This window comes from Chlamydotis macqueenii, chromosome 19, assembly GCF_036417535.1.
Source record: "Chlamydotis macqueenii isolate bChlMac1 chromosome 19, bChlMac1.mat, whole genome shotgun sequence".
NCBI classification, from domain to species: Eukaryota; Metazoa; Chordata; class Aves; order Otidiformes; family Otididae; genus Chlamydotis; species Chlamydotis macqueenii.
Window position 1 is genome coordinate 8,567,571 of NC_141574.1, and position 19,148 is coordinate 8,586,718.

At 41.2% G+C, this 19,148-nt stretch overlaps 1 protein-coding gene across 1 annotated transcript; it reads left to right on the top strand.

Annotated features, from left to right (window-relative positions):
* The first annotated feature begins 701 nt into the window (after positions 1–701).
* IFT22 (intraflagellar transport 22) lies at positions 702–4,197 on the top strand. The gene is made up of 5 exons (XM_086762991.1): positions 702–755; positions 1,045–1,124; positions 1,246–1,335; positions 1,975–2,177; positions 3,101–4,197. Exons 1-5 carry the CDS (start codon positions 717–719, stop codon positions 3,247–3,249), a joined length of 561 nt encoding a protein of 186 aa, XP_086619117.1. The 5' UTR covers positions 702–716; the 3' UTR covers positions 3,250–4,197.
* The last annotated feature ends 14,951 nt before the right edge of the window (positions 4,198–19,148 follow it).

A 19,148-nucleotide genomic window follows, 5' to 3' on the forward strand; every position in this document is an offset into this window, starting at 1 on the left:
CAAGAGCTTGCTTCGTCAGCCATTCAAAGAGAACCTGCAGTTAAAATCGCAGTGAAACCTCGGGCAAGGACAGCACATCGCAGGCTAGCGAGGGAGGCCAGGGCACGAGCCCTATGTGACTTTTCAGTGTTTAGGATCCGTCAGCCTGACTCTTGCTTTCCAGGGGACAGAAAGGCCAAGGGGACACCTCTCCCCCAAAACTCTGCGGGCGGGAGGATCCCCTGCCAGTCCCGCCCGAGGGACACGGAAGCTGCGGGGACACTGGCTCGGGTTTAACGCCCTACAGGCGCTGCAGACCCCGCCGCGGACAGTGGGCGGGAACCCTGGGCGCGCACAGGGCCCGAGCCCGCCGCTACCGCACCGCAGGCTGCGCCAGGAGGGGCCCGGGGCAAACCCGCCACCGGGATGGGATACCTGAGACGCTGCGTCCCTCTCCCGCGCCACGGGCCCTGCTGTGTGTGGGGAGAAAAGGGGCAGCAGCTGCCGGGGCTGGGAGGACCGGGGACAACGCGGGGACCAAGCAGGCCCCGCAACCCGACGCCATCTCACGGCGGCCGGGCGGTGGCCAGCCCCGCCCCCCTACCACGTGACAGCGGCAAGGCCAATCGCAGCGCGCCTTCTCCTGTTCCCGCCCCTCCCCGCGCGCGCGGCGCGGCCGCGTTGCCGGGCAACTGGCGGGCGGGCGGGCGGGAGGAGCCGCCTCCCCCCCCGCCGCCATGCTGAAGGTGAAGGTGCTGCTGGTGGGGCCCCGCGAGGTGAGCGCACCCCGGCAGCCTCGCCCGCCGCTGCCCGTCTCCGAGGCCGTATTTACCTTCGGCCCGGCCCCTTGACCACCCTCCCCGACGGCCTCAGGCATCGCCATGTGGAGGATGCGGCTGTGGAGGCTGGGGTGGTCCCTGGGAGGGAGGAGGGAGCAGGCCTGCATGCATAGGGGCCTTAGCTGGAGGGAGAGCAGGGCGCTTGGAGAAACACCGTGCTCTTTTCTTCGTTGTGGCTTGGGCACATTTAACTTCCTGTGGGTGTCTTGCTCTCGCTTTCTGCCAGTCTGGAAAATCAGTGTTGGCAAACTTTGTTTCGGAGAGCATAGAAGGGATCGGCAGCTACAGCCCGACGCAGGGTGTAAGGTGAGTGAGACCTCCTGAAGGAACCAACTCCTGACAACTGCCTGCCCCTCAGAAAGTCCCGCTCTTGGGTTGTGGTGGTGTGTACAATGATACCGCATCGTATATCCGCTCATTTTCACAGGATCCTGGAGTATGAGAAGCCAAACTTAAATGGTAACAGCAAAGGAGCTGGATGTCGATTTGAGTTGTGGGATTGCAGTGGTGATCAAAAGTAAGCCAGCATCATTGTTCCTTTCTCTAGATTACTTAATTCATAATAGTTCTGTTTACGCAACATATTCATACTCATCATTGAGATGAGGAATATTCCCGCTTCTTTACCCTATCATGTATTTTACAGCTTTCTGCTATGAAGCATCTGATGGTAGGTACTCTCTGCCATGATTCCAGCTGACACTGAACTTTGTTTTGGGACAAGGACTGAGTATAAAAGTCAAGTCCACAGCTCCTAGAATTAAGTTACGGGTACAGAAGACAGAGGCCCACACTGTAACTGCCTTTATCTCCTTGAAGTGATTATGTGAGGGGACTTCAAACAATGTACATGTATGATTGAGCTCTTAATTTCCAAAATATACAATTGAGAACTGGACAGATCTGGTTTTAGGGAAAACGTTTAAATAAGCATGTGACCAAATACTACGTTGTCAGCAAATCATGGGACCAACTAACATAATAGCTAAGTCAAAATATTTGCAATATGATCGATCACTGGCAAGGTTACTAATGTTTTAATAAAGTACTGAAATGTATTCTTGAGGAGGGAAGATGAAAACTTGAGGACGCTTGAGTGCATGTTTCTGTTTTCCGGCTATCAAACTTACCATTTTCTATGCACTTGTTTTTCAAGGTTTGAAACATGCTGGCCAGCTCTGATGAAGGACTCTCATGGCGTAGTAATAATCTTCAATCCTGAGCTGCCCAGTCACCTGAAAGAAATTGAAATGTGGTACTCCTGTTTCGTGCAGCAGCAGCCACTGCTTGATAGTCAGTGTCTCCTAGTTGCACATCACAAGCCAGGCAGTGCAGGGGACACAGAAAATCTGTCCTTGGGTAAGAAGATGGGAAACATGATCTCTAATGTGGAGTTTTTTATTGATCTATTCATCTTTAAAATAGTGTGTACCTTATGGCTTGCATTTTTAATTTAAACCGGCCAATCAAAGAGTACTAGTGTTTTGCAAAACCAGAAATAATGAATTTCAAAGGTTGTCTAGAAGGTAAGCAATATTCCTATTTCACAAAAGGGGAAGGAAAGGCAAGAAAAGTTTGACTTCTCTAAGGTTACACAGTAAGTACGTAGCTGAGCCATGAATTAGAACTCCTGATGTCTGTAGCCATATGTCATAACTAACTGTTTCTTACGTTGAATTTTATCTTTTGTTAACTGACACGCTTGAGGACATTTAAGTCTGCATTTTATTAATCAAAAGAACAGGAGCCCTTTGAAATAAACGTCTCATGATCTAGCTCTTAAAATTAATAATAGATGCTTTATATAGTGCAAAATTATTTGTGGTCATTTGTACAAATGAGAACACACGCTCCCTCTGGGCAACCTGCTCCAGTGTTCAAACAAATACATACTTATTATAAGTATGAATATATTAATACATATTATCATAACAATATCGTTCTGTAATTTTGAGGTAATCAAAGAATGTTGTATCACTTCAATAGTAAAACTCGAATGCAGTGCTGAATTCTTAGATTCTGCCTAACTGCATATGAGACCTAAACCAATACTTCAAGCCTTAATAATAATGTTTGAAGAATTTAATCTAGCAGTGAGTTGTTTGTTATGCTAACGAGCTACAATGCATTTCCTCTTCTCGTGTTATATGTTTTCTGGGGTATTAAACACTGGATACTACTGAATTCCAACTGACTTCAGCATCAGCTGTCCCATGACCTTGATTGTGAATATTTGTTTTATAAAAGGAATACACCTAATTATTTTTTATTTACCTTCAAAGCTTACCCACTGAACAAGCTAAAACTAATACATTCCAACTTAGAAGAAGATCCCGAAGATGTTCGGATGGAATTTATGAAATACTTCAGAAGCATTATCACTTTAATAAATGAGAGCAGAGAGAGGGAAGAAATGTCAATTATCTCATAACATTAAAAGAAGTACTGAATAGGGAATAAAATTATTCTTTTCACTTTGTAAGCTATACTAGCCTGTGAACAGCTTCTCACAACGAAAATTTGCCAGCCTATAAACACTTCAGAGAAAATAATGCACAATTTATGACTCAACTAGAAAAAAACAAGTGCTGATATCAGATGAACTGTGGTGCCAAAGAGATGGCTGCACATCCAAGAATTTGGGTAACTAGCTGCATTTTGGTTTCATTTGGCATGAAAGGTACAGGAAGGTACTGTTTAATGTGTTAGTGTGGACCAAAAGATAAAGGTATTGGTCATCTCTTCGCTTCAGAATCTCTTTTTGTAGAGGTGCTAAGAGAAGAAAGCCTGACAGAATACAAGATTTGTGGAGTTCTGTTGAAGCATCTGAGTAAAGTGCTCATGCTAGCTGTGTTCCTGGAGAAGTTACGCTTTTGGAAGTTGGTATAAACTGATTGGAAGAGAGATCTGAGAAGTAGTCGTGGTGTGGAATCCACATTTTTCTGTTCCAAGTTCTCCTTATTTTTCTGCTCAGCATCTGAAGAGACCACATTTCATAGCTATTGCCCTGGCAAGACAGAGTAGGTTGCAGTCTTTCTCAGGACTAGATTTTCTTCTATTCCAACAAAATAAATTTGTTGTTGGGGACAATGTTTATGTCTCTCTGGGAGGAACAGAAGTGAAATCTCAGTGTAGTGCAATATTTTAACTGTGTCGGAAGCTCACATAGAGAAAAAAAGTTCTGCGTTCTCCAGAAGAGGAAAAGCTGTTTCAAAACTTCTATTACTCTTCCCTGCTGCATTGAAATAAGTCGTTTCATAGATAATGTACTTTCTGACTTGTTTCATTTGCACTCAGCCCTGTTCTTAGTGTGTTTTGCTGTGGAAGATATTTTTTTGTAACATGCAGTACTAAGGCAATAAAATGTTTTTAAAATGCATCCTTTTTGTTTTCAAAGGGAAAGTTAATCACGGTTTTGTGGAACTCTTATCGACTTGCTTAATTTTTAGTAAGGAAAACAGGGATAAACTTATAGTACATTTCACACTAATTAGCTCCAACAAGAGACGTTTACAAAAACTTGTCACCGACCCAAACAGCCAAAGAAATGACAAATGAAAAACAGAAGTATGTATCTATAATGACACACACTTCCTTTTTTTTTATCAAAAGATAACTTAAAGGAGGGACTGGGAGCAGGAACTGCAGAAATCCTTGAGAAGCATCCCATTTCACCTTGTACTGGTGATTCCCACACCTTGTCAAGTGTGAGACTGATGGCTTGTCAGAACTATGACCCACAGCACTAAATTTTACAGATGCTCTTTCATTGCATATTCATGCTATACAGCTATATTTGAGCTGCAGTTGTTTTACAAGTATATTTGTTAAAATTGCCTTCTCCTCATGCCATCATTGTCTTTTAGTAAACATCCTTTACAGAAAGTATGTTATAAAACAGGAAGTACTTGATGTATTTTGGTTCAAGACAACAGGACTGAGAGCTTCTTGGGTTTTTCAGTTATCTAGGTTAATTAGTCTATTATTTTTTCCTGTTTTCATAGGTCATGCTTTTTAGAGTAATAAGTAGCCTGTCCTTGCACAAATATTCTGCCATTGAAGGTAAAAGCTCCGCTTGGTTCTGAGAGGAAGTGGGGAGGTACTGAAATTTCTTTCATCAGTGAGAGGAAGGACACTAGGAAAGAAAAAGGCAAAATGAGCAGTAAGAGATAAAAAGAAAAGGTTGGAGGAGAATAGTGGGGGGCTGGCATTTCAGCATCTATATTTTATTTATATGACTTTTGAAACAATCAGGTTTTATATGTTTGCAATCATTGCCATAGGGTGGTCTATTGGAGGCAGTTAGTGGAAAATTCACAGTCTAACTAGAGAACAAGTTTTTTACAAGCTGCCTTAAATTATTTTTTCCTTGTTGCCAGCTGTGTGGTGCTGGAGCCAATTTTTAAAATATACTGCCTTAATAAATCCAGTTTTTCCCAACAGCAACATTGTGATATGCACTGGTAAAGATTGGTGTGAAACCTACCAAATATTTTATTTGGAATGTAAACCGGTGAAAAGTCAATGAACTCTCCTATTCACCACCTTGCTTCATATAAAATGTTAATCATGAACTTACTTTAAACTCAAAAAAGGATGTAAATTACAGGTATCTATATACTGCAAGACATTGTTCATTAGAGAAGAAAAATACTATTAGACAGAACCAAAGACAGATCCCTACAATTTACTTTATATCATCCAGAAAGGTCATAATTTGTAATAAATGCAGAACATCATTCATAAAATCTAGCCAAGAGATTAATTTCTGTGACCGCTGAAGAACAGAGTAAATGCACAGACCCATCCAAAATTAATCATTAGTCTTGGAAAAGATACAGAGAAAGTATTTATTCAGAAGTATCATTTATTAGTTATTTCTGAAACAGGTCAACAGAGACACCCAGTTAGAAGAGGGGTATGAGAATGCCAGATGCTCGATGAACCTACGTTAGGTCTCTGTCTCTGCGCTTTGCAGCCTGCCTTTCCTGTGCTATCAGCAAGTCTGCAGAGCTTCAAACAATGCCACATCGCGCGTTACTCAGATAGGGGGTGCGCAGTCCTACTTGTTTGCCTGAAGCAATGTGGTTAATAAGTGACTGTTCTATGGCTCTGTCCGTACTTCTGCTTGTGAGAGCAAAGAATTGCCCGGACGAGTGTAAAGGAAACTCAGAACATGAGGTAATCAGCCACAAGTTACACAGAAGTGAGTTGGCAAGCCACAGGTTTAACTAGGAGTAGGAACAATTTAGGAACAGAAGATAAGAGCAAATTTGCAGCAAAAGCACTCTATTTTACTCTTTCACACTAAGGACCTTACTACCATGCCTGGAAGTTTGGAAAGGCTTTTTGGATGACCTTTCCAAGAAGTGGAAGGGAAGGTATAGAACCAGTGAAGTCTGCCAATTCCTTCAACAAATGTAGCCTTCTCTAGCTGTCCTCAGTCCCTTAGAGTGAAAGTTTGTGTCCCCTTCTTCTGTCAGCAGCCATGTACCCCCAAACCCCTGCTTTATATGAACTGTGCACAAATTGTAAGTCCCCAAGTGCCCTGTCCCTTTCTGTGGTTCCTCATCTATACTGGAATTCAGTGGCGGTTTGTTCCAGTGGCTTTTCTGTGATCACCTGCGTTGTCATGGTTTGGGGAACCAAGGCTGGAATCAGGGAGACAGAACATTTTAAATATTGATTAATTCAAACACATTCAGCCTCCACGGTGCAGAATCCAGAGACTTCAGGATACACCAACTGGGCAGTGAGAAAACAACCTGTTACTTCACCAGAAGTTATTCAGGCGCAACATTATTTTGTCACTTAGCACTGAGTGGTGATAATCCTGACAGCTTACATCACTATGATGTACAGAAATTCTTTTCAAAGTTTTATTGCTGTATAGCTACACAAAGGTTTATCGCTATAGGTGAGCTCTACTCAAGTTCACACTCCTTCCACATTATTACTTTGGATAGTTGATGTATCTGGACAAAGAGTCAGCATGGAATTTTGGTAGGAAGCAGTCAGAATCAGAAGAACTCTGCAGGGCTAGAAATGCAGAATTTTAAGACTTCAGGGTTGTATATAGAAAGTTAATGGCTGTCTTGCAGACTGATGATTTAAGACACTCAAGCTCCTCAATTATAAACTAGAGTTTGCTCAGGTTACCTCTTGCAAGCTGTTTTCTGCACATACAGAACATTATGAAGCCAATAACTACTTGTGATGATGAAAACAGTTACAGGCACTGCAATCCAGATGTGTGGCTTCCAGGGTAAAAATCATACTTGTTTACAACCAAACTTTGGGAGTTGCACCAAAGCTGAATAAAATACATTTGGACCTTACCAAAAAAATGCAGCTTTCCTTTCAAGTCATATATTTTGAAGGCCAGGCCTTTGGTCTCAGTTGCTCTCAGCAGTATTGTTCCAATGGACACAATAGACATAAGAAGCCCTGTGTTCCTATTTCTATTACTGAACTGCCAAGTGGTTATGAAGAAGTCACGTAAGCCACCACATTTAAGAGTGCTCATCCATGCTGAGTTTTTGCATACTCAAATTAAAATATGTAGGGTGCTAATGTGCAGACACTTTAGGAAGCAACTTCTAGATGTCTTAAAATCAGATCTTAAACTACTCAACTTCTCAACAGGAGTACCTTGCTCTGGAGGTCACTTGTGAGTACTTCCTCTTACCACTTCCCCAGAAGTCTTCACTGGTGGAATACTTCAGTGGTGCAGCAAAGATTCCCCAAAAGATCAATTTACCTTGTTGGGACGTTGCCTTTCCTAATATGCTAGAAACACTATAACAGTAACTCACAGAGCTTTAGTCAGCACTTCTCATGCACACACAGATGCTGTTGCACTTGTCAATAAAAGATGCCATATCCTACTAGTCCAAGCAGTTCAGGGGGTTAATTCATGTGTGAAGCAGACTTGTTGTCAGTTCAGGTGTATATTTTCACATTGATCCATCATAAGATTACCCCTTGAGTGACTGAGGTTTACATAACTAGATACCTCTTCAAGGTGCCTCCTTAGAATTTACTGAGAATTCATCCACAGAAAATCAGTCCTCTTCACAAACAGTAGTATCTGGAAACATCTTACCTCTTGTAATAACTAGTCTGCTGGAACTGGTTTTGTGCAAATTGTGTACAGGTTTGGTCACCAATGCCCTGAAAGCGACAGTGAATCAGAAACGGGACACCTGAGTGGCTGAAGAAGAAAGAAACAATTGTATGAGAAGTTTGTTTTTTCACCCTAGCAAAAGAGGGAGAGAGGGCACATGCTTGACTTCTGCAAATGTATTGCAGGGAAAGAAAATTGGCTGCATTTACCTGGACATAAGGTAACAGGAGCAATCATTAGAGGCGGCATGGTGTTGCTAAAAGGCTGGAGCACTCTTAAGTTACACAAACCTAAATATAAAGCATTTTCTTATGATCTCCTCCTTTTGCTTATTCTCCCCCACCTCCCCTTGAATTGTAGGAGGAAATAATTTGACCTTGAATACAAGGTGACTTTACATTTAAGCTCTTTTTTTTTTTCCCTCAAAGAGACAAAAAGCAGAAGAACCCTAATATTCAGGCTTACATTCTATTTGTGTACAATCTAAACTAAAAGACAGCTTTGGCACAATAATATATGTGAACAAACTAGTTATTAGCAGTCCAGTCTGGAAACTGAAGAAGGTTTCTAACAGAGTGGGAAAAACCTACTTGGTTTCAGAACGGTGAGTAATTAATACTTTGTGATAGGGTGTCACTGGACTTGATCCTTCCAGTCCCTCTCTTATGAAAACAAGAGGCTTATTTCTTTTTTTATTCATGCAGGTATTCTTTTTTATTTATGTAGGTATTTTCTACAGAGGTGACATTGAACCAGAACTTCAGCTCCAAACTTCCTTGAATTTTGAGAAGCCTGGATTCTGGTTCATACTCTCCAGCTAGAGATCAGTTGAAGACATAGGTTGTATTTATACATATGCAGAGGACTAAAGCAATTTTGTCAGCTCATAACAGAAGAAAGGCAAAGCAAATTTTCTCACATGAGTCTCACTTTAGAGAGCACTGTCTGAGGATGGCCACTGGGTTTTGCTTGCATAACTCTCAGACAGGAACAAAAAAAAAAGCCATATGTTTTGCTGAGTTCCATTGTCTCTTCCTCCCTTTGTAAGGAAATGAAAGCCTATTTCTCTACTAGTTCCATTAAATATATCTGAATCCTGGTAACACGTCTCTGAGAATTTGCTCAGGGGGAATAATAGACAAGGGTACACCCTCCATTGCTATGTTACTGTTCCATGAGTTCCAGACAAAAGCATTTATTGTGGTTTGGCAGCAACCATCTATTTCTAAACCCCTGGGACTGCATTGTTCTTTACTTGTCAAAAGTTTATTTAGTACCTACAGGCACAGATTGCAGGGTTCATCTTTTTAGGAAGAACCTTCAAGCTTTCTAGACTGCTGGGGTCACCTCTCACAGCCAGTAAGACCACTTGGAGGAGTCACCAAAGTTGATTGTGAAGACCAGGCCCTGAAAGAAGCAAAAGACCTGCTCTGCAATGAATATTCCAGGATTTTTATTCTGACCTAGGTTAAATGGTAATACTCCAGAATCTGAGCAACCAACTGCCAGGCCCATAATAATAACTCTGAATCATTAAATAAAGATATGTCTTAGGGAAAAATGTTGTTAAGGCCCCAAAATTGTTTTGCTGTGTTTGGAATTCTAATAATGGTAGGCAGGTTTGACTGGAACTCCTAATGACACAAGAGTCTTGCAATCCTATCTGTAGCTAAGATAATGAGCCTGGGACCTAAACAAAGCTATTAGGAGGCCCTTCTTCTGCTCGGAATGGTGTATCCTTACTTTTAAAGCAGATCATTAAAAGTAATATCTAATGAAAACTCCATCTGTTTTCCATTGAGCATGCACTTGGCTTTTTTTTTTCTTTTCTTTTTTTTTTCCCTAAGGTTGCATGAAGCTTTGCAGCACACAGTGCTGACACCTTGACAATGTAACATGACAAGCCAACCCTTGATGCAGTTCCTTTGTCCAGGGAAGTTAAATATTGGGTATTCCTGGATCTATTAACATAAAGGTGAACTTCCGGACCTTTAATTTCTTTCATATCCAGGAACTGAAGAGAAATGTACAAATATGGTTGTGATGTAATAAAACTTAGGTCACACAGACCTGCACAGGTCTGAGTCTGCAGATCATAACGGTTATTTTACAAAGCATTAGCAATAAAAGCTAAAACTTGCCATCCATGCTCTCTTCTCTACTCAGCTAAATGGGAATTTCTGTGTCCTGTTAAGACACAGGGTCTATGACACAAAGTTGTGCAGCTGTGATCCTTACAGACAGTCCTACAGTTTTCTATAACATGAACCCACAGAAGCCAAACAGATACACATGCAGTTTCCATTACTAAATAATTCATTTGCTAGTCCTAGAAAAACCTAGTAGTATTAGATAAACAAACACTTTATGCTAAGTGCTGTTGAAGCCCAGTTTCCAATAAACTTGTGTCCGAAGAATTTACCCAAGTGTAGATTTTCCATCTTCTTAGAAGGGTCTTCCTTCCTTATGCTCTATACAGACTACCTATGGCTACCTATACTAATGATTTTTTTAGGAATTTTGTAACTTTAAGACTTCTCTCGTTCTATCAGATGCAGTTGAAAATGGTCAGTGGCTTAAGAAGGGACACGTGAGAGAAACAAGCTGACACACAGGTAGACAGTATATTCTTATAGCCAGGCTAATAATAAAAGTCAAGTATGAAGGCAGGATAACATGGCAGAGAGATCACTGACACCACTTATGTGGTGAGCAGGAATGTGTGTGTGCTTATGTTCTGGTGATATCAGTATATGCTATCTGGCTCTGGATTGCTCTTTGTTACATCATTTGTTTAATATTAAAAAAAAAAAAAAAAAGAAAGCTGGGACATTCATCCCCAACCATCTGCAGTTCCTGTTAGACTCCTGGGACTCCATCTGATTTCCTTTTTCTTTTACACCCAGACACCACTGGCCAATATCCACCATCCTGCCAGTTTACAAAGACTTGGAAGACTTTGGCACAAGTTCCAGGCTGTGTCTGGTTTCCTTTTGTCAGTCCTGAAAGGAGCCAGAAAACAGGAAAGATCCCTCCCAATCTTAATCTGCCAGATGCAGGGGGATTCCTGGGTGATGGCTGCTGGCCACACAAACTCTTCCAGTCCCCTGGGACAGGGTGAGGCTTGGAGGAGGAAGGGGACCAGTGTGGAAGATGATGAGTTTAGCCAGATTCCACTCCAGTTATCTTTGGCTGCCAATATGTTTTCTTGGGGACCAGGATGAGCATTGTTCAGAAATCACTTGCATCTAAGGAATCTGAAGGAGGCCTCTGCATCCAGCATCCAAGCATGGCTGCTTAGCACCGACCCGTGGGTCACTTCATAATACAGACACTGCTTCCAGCTGACAAGGTCTCCTCAAGGAAAAGCTCCACTGCAAGAACAATCACAGTCCCAGAATTTGGGTTTAAAATTTTCACTGCCATCTTTCTTGAGACCTTTTAGAGATTCAACTCAGAATCAAGGGCTTAATCTGCCACCATCAAATATAATGAAGAAATCTGTCTCCTTTACAATAGCAGAGGAGTGAGCCCTGATCTCTAGCTCTTGATCTGTTTCCACATGACAGCTCCTCTTTAACCATAAACAGATGCCACCTTTTACACTGGCACAAGTGCAGCTGAACACATCAAATTTTGTCTGATGTACTTCTTACCTTCTTGTCTCACCTACTTCTGCCTCTTGAATTATTGCCTTCATGCTTTTCATTTTCCATTTTTAAATTAATTGTTCATTCACATCAAGCAAACTAAACTACCTCGCAGAAGATTGAAAAGACACTATGAGAGACTTCTAGAGTTGTCTTACCTACACGACTGTTCTCAAGATATAAGCAGAAAATTGGATAGGTGTCATTTTTCTTTACTCTTTGTAACTTAAAATGTATCAGGAAGGTTTGAAGATGAAACTGTGATTTTTTAAAAAGTTTTTTTTTCTTGAATCCTGCTCACCTTTTGTAATAGCCGTTTAACCATTTCTTAATATAGAGGAAGCAAAAGTTATATTTTCAATGTAAAAAGTAAGCAGAGAGTTTAAGCAGCTAGTAGGGTACTAATCGGAGAGATGATCATAAGGTTAATCAGAGGTGTTATGCAAGTAAAACAAATAAAATCAAGATGGACTTTTATTGTCACTGAGAAAGACATGAAAGAAAAGTTAGCTTTACTGATGGTGCAGAACCCTGACCCTTCACATGAAACTCAAGGAAGCCGACAGTTTCTCAGGTCTGGCTCCAAGAAACCCCTGTCAAACCACATGAAGCCTTGACTGGATGTTATCAACATTTGAAAGATCAACATGGAAGGAAGAAGGAAAGATTTCAGGCCTCCTAGTTAGTACAAACAAGCTAAAATGGCTATGGTTCCCTCACTTTTTTCATAGTATCCTTAACTTTCACGTGACCTCTTTAGGCTGTGCAACAGATTATCCTCCTATAGTCAGTGAACTGAGACTGCCGCCAACCTTCCTACCACTCTTCTCACTTGACCAGTTCGTCAATAATTATCTATGATGCACAGGAACTTTCTCCTTGCTTAATGTGACATATCATGAAAAATGCATGAAGAATTTGCTGTAAAGAGCTAAAGTATGAGGGAAATAAGTGAAAGGCTGGCTATGAAGACTAACTCCTACCTCTTTTACTGGACTTGGCACAGCAGAGCACATGCAGTCCCAGTTTAGTAAGACGGTGTAGAAAAGAACTAAGCAACCTAAGGGCCATGCCTGGAACAAGGACAAACATGCATAAACTAGCCATGGAAATTAGAAGGTTTCTTCCTATCAGAAGAAGGAAATTCTGGAGCAAATGCCCAAATAAAGTAGGAAACTGGGAGGACAGGAGAGATTACAAGGAAGAAAGAACACATTTTTGAGCAGCACAATGTATTTATGAAAAACATTGGGAACCTGGCTAACTGCAGAAGCAGAAGACTCGACTCAGCAACCCAAAAGGTCATTTTAAATTCTAGGTTTCCTTTCTTTCTTTTCGAACCAGAACTGGAAAGGTCTAATTCTAAAGGAAAACCTTTCTCTACACTTCCCTGTGCAAACATGTAAATTAAAATGCATGTCACCTCTTGCTCCAGCAAGGACAATAAAAAATGAATGCAAACTCTTCTGTGGCCCATAACAAGTATAAATTAATAACATTTTCATATCCATTCAATGTGGCAAAAAAATTCTTGTATTTCATATAACTTTACAAATAAAGCATATCTTATATGATTGATGACAAATAAAACAGAACAGAGTCAAGCAGGTAATATAGAAGGACAAAATATTTTAAAATTGGTTCTTACCTTTTGCTTTTGTAAGAAAATGAGACTCCTGTTCATGTTCATCTACCTGAGTTGTGATGAAATAACTTTGGAACTGGTTCATAGTTCCCACTCAAATTTGACTTACTTGAGATATTTAATTCCTGCAAGTTTTGTGAAAGTAGATGGTCAAGTAAAGATGACAAATTATTCATCCCTTTTTGAAGAAACAGGCTAAAATTAACTCAGTCCCCATTAAACATCAAAGAATCCATGCCAAAACACAAAGATATAAATCCACAGGAAAAGAGATTTCACTGTTTGCAGAACTACCTGTATTGAATGAGATCACAGAGAGATAACATCAGTATGATGAAATCTAATCACCACTCAACAAACATTTTGGAAACAAGTCAGCAACCACATCTGCTTCAACAGAACCAGAGCCTCATGTGACAGGAAGCTTATTAGAGACCCTGTCTCTCATTATTTTGTTTTTGCTTATAACTTCCCAGAATGGATATTCAATATTGCAAAATAAAGCAGTTTCCTTCACAGACTGTTCAAAATTGAGAAAGACATTCCAGATCCTGAAGAAATTGGTGCCTGTGGAGCTATGGATTTCTACCAGCAAAACATCTGGCACAAAATAACATTAAACATGAATAACTCGCTTCTCCTTCCTCTTACCATTGGTGTGAGGCAAGAATAACTCCACTGAAGTTTGCTTGATGTATCAAGCCTGAAAACAAGACAAAAGAGAAGAAGATTAGCCCTTTAAATATAGCAAGACATCTTAAAAGAATATAACTCAAAATATCTTATTTCCTCAATAGCATAAAAGGTCACATTGTGAGACATTTTTCTTGGTTACTACATGTGAAGCAGTTGCTTCATAATATTCTGAATGCAACTTAGGAATTCCTGTTTGATGGTCTGTCATGGCTTTGGTCGTAGCTCCAGGAGTCACAGGTAAATTTGGGAGATTTGCAACACCACTAATCTGAAAATCTGCCCAGGAGTGGAGCCAAGTGTCCTAAGTCCCAGGAAGGGTAATGGGAGCTCTGTGTGCTCAGCCTTTCTTAGCTGAAACACTTCCTAAAGTGTTAAAGTTCCTAAAGTTAATCTCAAACACCCCTAAATTAGGTAGTCCATATGCATCAGCCCTTGATTTGCCTCTACTGTCTCAGTTATTGAAGTGAAAACCACGTAAGCCTGCCCTTCCTCACTGAGCCCAGCAGTGGTATGTGTTTTGGAAGACTGGGGCTGTGGGTCTCTTTAAGTATGGGTGCTCCCATCTGTTGTATGGCATCAGTCATACAACATGACAACAGCTCCCATTTCCCCTTCTCACTCTTCAACCCTGCAGGAGTTTTTCTTGCACATAAAGCAGGACTGGCCGTGGGATCTGTCAGTGCTGAGCAGTGGGATACCATTCACTTCCCCTGGCAGGGAGGTCTTGCATGGATTTATCCACACCAGGTCCCTCTAGGGGGCAGAGAGGTTTTGTACAAAACCTCCAACAGGGCTACACTCTGCAGGCACATCAGGCAGTATCTTCCCTAATTGAAGTCTCCGGGTGACGACGCCTTCTCCTTTCTCCTTCACGTTGAGGACAGATATAAAGCCTTTCAGGGAGATCTAAGTCAGTGTTGCCATTTCAACCCCACAGATGCCAAAGTGATTTTTATACTCCTTCTGCTCAACTAATTGCCAAGACCCAACAAAGGGACTTTAATGGGTTGCACCAGGCAATAAACCATCTTCTACTGGCTCTCGAAACAGGGAAGCAAGAGGGGGAATGTAAAGCTGGAACAAAGCACAGACCCAGAGCAGGTCCAAATACTTGCAGAAACTGATTTATCCAAAGATTTGATACCAGATGTTCTATTCAGACAACTTTAACAGAGCCCCATAGAACATTAAAAGCTTCACATGTTTTCAGTACTCAGACCGCTGCATCTGGGCACTTCTGCCACAGGGCACAAACAAAACACTGCTTAATACTAATCAAAGAAGTGAGTTCTGCTCTGCAAGTTTAATATAAAATGAGTAAGAGCAAACACATGCTAAGTTGTTCCTGGGAACCCTGAACACAACAGAAGAGCTGTCTTGGATTATAGCATTTCTAAATTATGCCAGCTCAAAGTCTGATATATTAGTGGTAAATTACTGCAAACATTGTGCTGAACTGGAGCACTCTGCGTTTTTTATTAACAAATATCCTGTTCATAATATACCAAACATTCTGGTTTCCTTGTTTACCTAGAGTTTCAATAGAGTGTTGCACAACCACTAGTCCATGGAAGTTGCGTGGTTTTTCTTGGACATCTATTTCAATATCACATCTTTGCAGATAATAATTTTTGCCTGTGCCCATTTTTAGCCTCAGGGACTCCTTGCTGTCTTATTAGTTCCTTCTCTCCAGCCCACCAAAAGCCTGCAGCCATACATAATACAAAGAATTACTACTTATTGCACATTCCTGTGCAAAATCTTTTCCCAAATCATTTTCCTTCTTGAAATCAAGGAATGCCTACATTTTTCAAGCCGTACAAGGCTGTTGAGACTGGCCAGCGGCAGCTGATGTCACCTCTCCCTTATTTCCTCAGCTGCCAGTGCAACTTCCTAGCCTCTTTTTGCTGATTCCACTCTGCAAAGGGGAAGGATTACATGGTAAGGATCTGGCCCAGTTTTAGCTCTTTGCCATCACTCCTTCCCTTCACGGATTTAATTTGCATAATTTTCTTGACCAGCCCCATCTATTGCCACTTCCACTTCCTCCTGCTTGTGTCTTTTGATGCCTTAATCATCAATAATTCCAACTCAGAATACAGCTCTTCTTTAAAAGACATGATCTTCCAGGTCGTCTGATGTCCTCCTGAAAGGTTCACAACTTTGCTAGTCTTCCCTTAGAAGTTCTCTCTATAACTGACTGTAGCCTCTTTTTATTTCAATCATCATGTGCCCCACCAGCTGTAGCCTGACAACCAGATGTGCAGAGATGCCCTTCTGTAAATGCCATGGAGTTTTTTCTGTATTTACTGTGAGTAGACACTGGATGGTGCTCTTTGCACTTTCATGCCAGCAAAAGCACTTTCAAAGCAAGCAAACTGCCTCTTCTCATGGGAACTGTAAAAATTCCCCAGGGTCAGATAGAGTTACATGTCTGAGCCTCTAAATCCTGCGGGAAGAGCATGTTTTGACTACATAGAATGTAGCTGAAGCTGCAGTGGAAGAAGCTCAGCTAGGTAGGGACAAATGCCAAATAAAATGTCACTGCCTATTATACCCAAATCCACCAAGTAGCGGCTGTTACATTTCTCCTCAAATATTTTATTTGCTAATTGGTTCCTTATCAGTGTTCCCCATAGCAACAAGAGAGATGTAAGTGGCATAAAGCGGGCTGAATGACATTATGTAAATGTAGTAACTCGGATTGTGCATGGAGGAGATGATCTGAAGGAGGTTAACAACCTAATGTGAAACCTCCTGTGGTCTCAGAGGAGAAGGGAGCTTCTTAATGCTGCATGAATGGTGAAAGTGTAAGGCAGGAAAGCATATCTCAGCAGCAAACATTTTTGAGAGAATCAAACTCTGATTCTATAGAAAAATAGTTAATTTGATCTTTTCATTTGCTAAGAAATACTCATTTTACCACAGATGTTTGTCTTCAGTTATTTTTCAAAGAAGGTCAGAAACTTTTTGGTATTTTTAAAGGTGCAACAAATAAGCAAAAGAAATATACTTTATGGCAAAAAAAAAAAAGGTATAGGGAGATAGGAGAGACACAGGCAGTTTTTATCCCCCCTATTGCTGACTTTTGTGTATCCACAGGCAACTCAGGCTCTTTCTCTGGATCTTCCCAGCCTGTAAATCTGAGATAATTCCTTCTCTTCTGGCTCTACTAAAAGGCTATTTCTCCAGTGAAAGGTGCCACAGAAGTACAAAATGTGTGTCTGCATCTAAGGGACATAGCTCTGGAAAAGGCACTCTAGTAAAATAAAAAGGCAAATAGAGAGACCACTGTACCACCTAGGACAAATCAGGGAAAACAGGGAATTAAAGGATTTATAAGGATGGGATGGCGTTGATGAAAAACAGCTGGACTAGCTGGGTCTATCCACTGACCTAAGATGTGTGATTAAGTTTGTATTAACAAGTATTTGGGTTGGTTCACCTCTGGACATATGGGCATAGGCAAAGCCCTAAAAAAGGCTCAGGAATCACTGAAGAATCCCACTTGCAGGAAGGCCTTGAGGTATGCTTTTAGAGTTTCCAGCAATCCTACCTGGATTAAACTGTTCAGAAGGGTGGCCTTGTTCAGCTGAAGGACTTACAAAGATTTGGTGATCCTCTGAAATCCTACTGCATCTCTTCAGCTGCCTAGTCGATTATTTACACAAAGACTGCTCAGTTTTCTTGGGTATCATGTTCTAAATATCTCCAAAGACAGTTCTGAAAGGGACATACTCAGAGTTAACAGTGGTTGGATTAATAAAACACTCCAAAATGAGCACTGCTGCTGAAGTCTCAACACAGAGATCTTTTGGCTACACCATTTAATACAACACACATGGGACAATGAATTTTACGGTACTTGCAACACTCCCTCCTCCTCTTGGCAACCGGGCATTGCAATCATGAGAATTTATGGGATATCTGATCTGCTTATGCCTCAGAGGAAGAAAATGGGATAAATGTCCCAATCCTGCAGATTTGACCTGGCTCATCTTATTGATGTTAATGAACTGATCTTCTCAAGATTAGGAAGCTGACTGAATGCATGAGATGCTACTGCTAACACGGTCTGATGTTTCAAGACATACTATTATATGCAACAGTTACATGCAAAACAGCCTCAAAAAGGAGAACCCCCTATTGTTATTTTAGGTTTTTTAAAGAAAAGTATAACCTCATGTACAGAGAGAAAAACAAGAGAGTTCTCTCTGGGGTCCTATTGCCCTTGTTGTCCCTGCTACTGGATCATGTTGGGCTTTGCTGGGTGAGGTCTGATGAATGTGTGATGACTGACATGGGTCCTGCTGGTGCCTGCTCTCCTCTATTATAAAATCCTGCTACAATACAGAGCTGGCAGGAGGGACTGAGTGTGTCCACACTTCAGCTACTGCAGTATGAAGTCCAGCATCTCTACTTAAATCAGTGATGAAGGCACATTTGGGCTAAGGCTAAACCGCATGGCTAAGCACAGTCCTACACTCCGCTCTCTCCGCTTCACTACAACAGTTATCTCTAACACAAAGGCAGAGCAGGCTCTAGGGCACTAGAAGCTTAAACCACTACGGGAAGGTTTGCCATAATACTTGCTGAACCCCTTTGCATCCTTCTCTGTGTGCCTGCGGACAGATGTAGATAACTTTGTTAATATAGGTACAGTGAGCCTGAATGGGTGATGGGAAATTTTCAGATCTTCCAATGATGGAGTACGCAAGTACAAGGCAGTGTTGGTTTTGTGCCTCCCTGCAATGACAATTCTAACGAAGTATTGCTGAGCAAGTTTACTCAAAAGACTATGCTCTTCATGTATCCTTTGTTATGCATACGGAATCAGTTTCTGATTCCTTGGTTATTTTGCAGTAAGAAAAAGTGTTTACTTTCATGGTACATCACAATATTCAATGAGCTCGCCCCTGGGGAACCCAGAGAGCTTTCAAATCTTAATATAGACATCTTTCAAATGAGATCATTAATGTGCGTATATCTAGATCTAGGGCCAATGCAAGCACTTCGATTTTTGCCTGCCAAATTTTCATTTTTGGCTTCATTTGCTTCCCATATATTCAAAGAACTGTACCACATGGAATCCTTTAAACAATAGATGGGATAACATAATTTTTCAATTGCTCTTGAAAAGGTTTTCAACCACATAAACTATTCCAGGGTTCGCTAAGAAGTTAGCATTGCAAATAATGTAATTGTTCCAGACT